This window comes from Chiloscyllium plagiosum, unplaced genomic scaffold (genome assembly GCF_037043375.1).
Source record: "Chiloscyllium plagiosum isolate Xiang-an unplaced genomic scaffold, Cpla_swu_hap1 HiC_scaffold_21, whole genome shotgun sequence".
In the NCBI taxonomy this organism is placed as follows: Eukaryota; Metazoa; Chordata; class Chondrichthyes; order Orectolobiformes; family Hemiscylliidae; genus Chiloscyllium; species Chiloscyllium plagiosum.
In genome coordinates this window covers 32,089,674-32,095,218 of record NW_028270159.1, presented here as the reverse complement: position 1 = coordinate 32,095,218, position 5,545 = coordinate 32,089,674, and the positions used below count along the sequence as shown (strand labels likewise).

Here is a 5,545-nt window from a genome sequence, read left to right as displayed (position 1 = left end):
ATACTCCAAAGAAGTGCTTTAGAAAGTTTTACGTCATTAAAAGCTCTATATATACACCAGTTGTTGACAGGATGATTGTAGAATTTTGAAGAGAAAGTGGAAGAGAAATTAATGACTTCTCCTGACTTCACATTACTTTTTTATACTTTTTTTTATCATTAAAAATTAGAAAACATGTTTAAATATGCTTGTTGAGCAAAAAAAGACAAAATTCACAAAATGTCATTGATTTTAAACTTCAATGAAAAATTAATTTTCTTAATTAGACATTAAATCACTATAATTAGCAATCAGAAATAAAGTATGGTATTAAATGAAAGGTAAAATCAATTTTTTCTCACATTGTTTCCCTTCCTGTTAAAGGATTCATGCCTTGTTAGACTACAGAACAATTAGAGGCATCCTCCATATCCAGTTACTATTATTCACATCAATGTGTTTGCGGGTTACTTAACTGTGGAACTGCACAATTTCACCTGATCTTAATCTTATCCAATGTTCACAGCATATGTATTCCTAATTGGGAAAATCAGAAGATCTTGGAGTGATTCCACTCAATCCCCCACATTGACCTGGGCCATGACAGCTGCTAAAGCTACATTAGATTGTCAAATGTGGGATCTTCCTGATTTGTGTGACATGACTAATTACTGGGTAAATTCCTTGAACTATGTGAATAACATATACTTGAAATTAGTGCTATTTGAATGAATTTACATCCTACAATCTAGTTTAAAAATTAGGAATCTTGATCGAGATTCAATACAATAAAAGATAATCATTCCAAAGAATTTCTACAATACACATATGTATTTGACATCATCATACAATATGTAAAATGCTTCAGTAAATAACAACGGTTTTAATATAAAACATAATGCACACAATCTGTAGCTTAAATGTACATCATAATGAGGAATAAATGATGTATAACATTTGCAGCAAACGAAGCGACTGTTGAATATTCAATCAGCCTTGTCTTTCTCTTAACTCAAACATATATAACTAATAATATCAGAGACATTTTTACATAATGATGTACTCAGCTGTAAGCTTCACAATATTTAAGTGCTATACATCATTATAATGTTGTACCAACATTTAACAGTATATAAATAATACATATGAAAATGTTATATTGCATAGCAACAAAGTTCACATCATAAATTTGAGAACTTCAATTGAAAATATGAATTGATCTAAAAATGTTTTCTTGTAAGAAGAAAAACATACAGTAATGTAGCAGAATCTCAAACTAACTGTTTTGTTCACTTTGTTGACTGAATTTCTTCCTTTTATGCTGTAATTTTAGTGTCATTTTTTTAACTGAATATGAATTCTGGGCACTTTTTAAACATTGGGGGTTCTTTCCAGTTGCTAACAATGTAATGGTTTAAAGGGAGGGAGTCAACCTCACCTAAGGGCCACATTGTCTTCTGTAGTATTCTGACTGAGCTAAAGAGTATCTGTCAAATTGGATTGGACAGATAGAAATTGAAGAAAGGTGTAATATGTAGCCCTACAGCTCTCGGTATAATTCCCCTCCCTAATAAATCATAGTAATCATAGTAAAAATGCACCAAAGTAAGTTTTATAATCATTGGTAATATCAACCAGAGCCACGCTGCTGACATTTACTACTAACCTGTCTCCACTTTGTAGCTGGAATATAGCTCCTAAATAAATGGTCACCTTCCAATGATTTTCATTTCCAAAGAGAGATCTGGTGGAACTCAGTAACAGTGTGGGTTCAGGGTAACTTGAGGTTAACTTGCTAATGATAAGAGTGATATGAGTAGTGTTTCTAACCCCTCGTCTAGTGTCTCTGAATGAGACCTGGGAGTAAACAAAGTAAGTTCCTTTCTTCGGAATGATGAGCGCTGGTTTCTGATAGATTAGCTGGCCTTCTGTGAAAGCAAGTCCATTCTTATCTTCCCACTGCAGAGCAGAAAATTGACCATCGATTTCAGGAGACGAAGGTTCTTTGGCTAAAACTAAAAATGTAAATCTGGTTACTTGAAGTTCTCCTGTTTAATTTTTAAAAAGATTTTGATAAAACCAATATCCATTGGTCTCTGAAATAATACTTAATGTCTTAATTTGAGATAAGCTTTACGTGCCCATAAACAAATGTACTTTAACAAAAAGATTAGGTCTGTTTTGTATGATTTTAGATTATTGGTTAATTGTTAGCACAAAATCTACTAACCATTTCTAGCTACTAGCTATGACAACTGCCATAGGGTGCAGAAGTCAAGTTGGCATTTGAACCTATCAAAATGAAAACAATTCAATGCTGAATGTATTATCTTCTGACAGAACAGTCACTCTTATGAGGAAATATGTCTTCTACATTGCAACTTAACACTTTCTAATTCTTGATTGTGGAAAATCAGACGTTTTTGAGTTTGAAACATTCGCAACTATATTTGCTTGTTAGACATATTTTGAATCATTGCACTGAATGTTAAACTAACCTGCCTGCAAATTTATTGGAATGAAAACAAACTCAGTGACGCTTGGACAAAATCTAATGGCAAATATTCATAAAGTATCACAAAGGGAAACACTTACTAGAAGACTTAACGACTCAGGAAGCTATTACTGAACAAAGCATTTAGTACTAATACCAGGACAAGCATAGACTTCAAAATCCAACAATCTATGTAACATTAACATTACAATGTTGGACAAATCTGTATTTTCTAAACTATTTATGATGGTCAGAATGTGACAAGAATAAAGGGAAATATTAATAAGCAGGACTATTGCAAAGTCTGAATGAAGTGAATAACTCATTAGTATCGATTACAGTGGAGGATTACATATAATATTACAGATACATTCAGATTTGAATTTGGCAGAAATGGTTAGGGTTGCTATATATCTTAATATTTCAGCGCAACCTACTAATCCTACGATACACGCTTGTTATGGATATATACTTTTATAACTGCTTTTGTATGAGTTCCCATCAGACAAACAATAAAATAAAAACAGCGACATCTCTGACCTGTCAGATGAGCCCTGGGTTTTTCAGTGATGTCCAACGGTGGTGCTGGAGGGGGGAATAAAAGAGGAAGTTTTGTCAGCATCACGGAACTCAGTCCACGACAAGAATACAGGAAGAACCAGTTTTTTTCAATACACATAAAGTTGGTTGAAAAAAATACTAACCAATCATTTCGGAATTCTGTGGCCCAGCCTGAAACGAAAGAAATGGGTGGTGTGAGGGAATTGGTACATCATAGAAAAAAAGTTGCTTGAAACAAGGGAGACATTCAATACTGACATTCTTATACTTTAAGGCCAAACCAAAATATAAAATTACAAGCAAGAAAGTAACATTACAATCAATGCCAAGCTGGATCAAGAGCACATTTAAAGTTGGCCATTGCTGTCTAGTTTAAGAGAACATTCAGAATGAGTGTAGTGTAGAACACCTGAAGTGTAGAACACGAAGCTTTAAAATGGCAAACTTAGAATTGCAGCTTGCTGACACAGAAACAAAAACAGAAATTGCTGGAAAAGCACACCAGCATCTGTGGAGAGAATTGGTTAGAAAGTCTGAGTGAGGAGGGAAGTAGCTGTCTCTGTCTCACCTCCTGGACAGGCAGCTGTTTGACCAGCAGGTAGGCGCTCAGCGTTGCCAGGAGCAAGCAGCAGCTCACGCAGCAGGCGAGCGCCAGGCGAGCGCGTCTCCACTGAGTGTCCTGTAGCCTCACCCTGGGCGCCTGCCCCACCATAACCACAGCGTCTTCGCCGTTTGTGTCCATCCGTTCCGTGGCTCTCATCTCACCGACGGCTCTGGCTTTGCTCGGAGAGGTGGCGATTTGATTTTTGCCTTTAGCTTCCCCGACATATAAACTGCAGCTTTCCAAAGGAACTGTGACGTGGGGAATCCGTACAGGGAATGCCGCCTACGATACGAAACTCGCAGCTAGCTGTTTGTATGTGTATGTGTGTATTTTTTTAAATGTTACATTTTATCCGGCCACCCCTTCCCCCTCCGCTCCCGAAGTGAAAACCCGGAAAGTCCCTTCAACTGGAGACCTGATCAATAAACAACAACAATCTAGTTTACAAATCTCCCCAAATTGATAATAGAGTGGAGGCCAGTCGGAGCTAAAAAGCACCAAGAGTGAAAGTATTGTCTTCACATCAAATAATTTTTCAAACACCCACATGATCTTCTTACACTGTACTAGAAAGAGTAGTGAGCGAGGGGGAATTCACTTTCGGGTTTATTATAATTTTGCGTATTTATTTATTTTCCGGGTGCAATTGAAATGCCCCTTTTAAAAAAAAAGTGTTCTAGTCTCTGCTCAGCCCCTGTCGTTTTCCAATTCTGCTTTTGTTTTATTCTGGAGAAGCCCGAACTCAGTTTAGCATTTTACAGGAACCCCAAAGGCAACAAATGTAGCGAAACGAAGGTTTGCGATTTTCAGAATTACCCTCGGGATGAGGGAGATGTAGAGAGAGTGGAATGTCCGCTTCAAAGCAAAGGCCAGGGAGAGATTCAAATAGAGACGTTCGACATTGGAAAGAATTCCACTCGCAGGACGGTGAATCAACAGATGATTTTGCGCAATTAATTTAAAAAGAAAACATGTAAGAGGGGAGTATTGACGAAATGTTATTTTATTCAATTTATTTGATGATTAACTTTTGACCTGAAAGAGTGTGGTGGCAACAGGTTTGTCAATAAGAGATAAATAAAAGAAATAAAATAAATCTTCTGCAGAGGAAGAGTGGGGTGTGAGACTAATAAGATCTTCCAATAGTGAAACAGGTAAAAAGGAGTTAATAGTTTCTTGGGCTGTGTGATTCCATGAACATCTCAATACGAAGGAAATCCTTCATGGCAAGGAATGGTTGTGATAGAAAATCTTGCGCATTTCAAGAGTATGCTTTGAGAAAGATATTGAATAACAAAAATAATTTATCCTGGTTTCAAATAGATGTCTGACAAGAGAGGCAAACGTTCGATATGGGTTAATGGCATTGTTTGACTAATCACAGAAAGGTGAACATGGGTAGAGACCTGCTGTTGGCACTTGCTTGGTCTTGTTGATAACTTGACAGGGATGTGGAAAGGCGTATTTTCAGCATTTTCTGGTTGTATTTTAGGAGTCATGACGTGTATGCTTTTTAACATACTGACTGTGTTTCAAATAATGCCCATAAATTTATCTTGCAAATTGTACTTCAAGATTAAATCACATAATTTATACCACGGTATTCAAAATGTAATGCTAATGTTTTCTTTATATTTAACAAGCACATTGATTGGTGCTAGTGACCTCTTTTTTTCTACTATAGATCCCATCATTACAAACATCAGTTTGTCTACTGTGGTATAAACTCTGCTCCACCTAAAAATCATTTCAGTGGTATGCATTCACTCGGAGTATGTGGTGTAATTGAAGAGTTAATCCATTTCAGCATATTGATAATAAATGAGCTTCACTGTTATTTTGCATTTGCCTTACACCATATTCCAGGTAATGTGAAACTTTTCTATATTGAGCATTTTTATTTGGAG

General features: G+C 36.2%; 1 protein-coding gene across 1 annotated transcript; it reads right to left on the bottom strand.

The window, feature by feature from the left end:
- Positions 1–222: 222 nt before the first annotated feature.
- Positions 223–3,939, bottom strand: LOC122564792 (tumor necrosis factor ligand superfamily member 15-like). The gene is made up of 4 exons (XM_043720027.2): positions 3,603–3,939; positions 3,178–3,205; positions 3,014–3,058; positions 223–1,994 (listed from the first exon to the last, which is right to left on the bottom strand). The coding sequence occupies exons 1-4, from the start codon at positions 3,792–3,794 to the stop codon at positions 1,564–1,566; spliced, it is 696 nt and encodes a 231-aa protein (XP_043575962.2). The 5' UTR covers positions 3,795–3,939; the 3' UTR covers positions 223–1,563.
- Between the last annotated feature and the right edge of the window lie 1,606 nt (positions 3,940–5,545).

Coding starts and splice junctions, on each gene's coding strand:
- LOC122564792 (XM_043720027.2), bottom strand. CDS start 3,794: ATGAGAGCCACGGAACGGATGGACACAAACGGCGAAGACGCTGTGGTT. Junction 3,206..3,602: donor AACAGCTGCCTGTCCAGGAG/GTGAGACAGAGA, acceptor CTTTCGTTTCAG/GCTGGGCCACAGAATTCCGA. Junction 3,059..3,177: donor ACAGAATTCCGAAATGATTG/GTTAGTATTTTT, acceptor TCCCCCCTCCAG/CACCACCGTTGGACATCACT.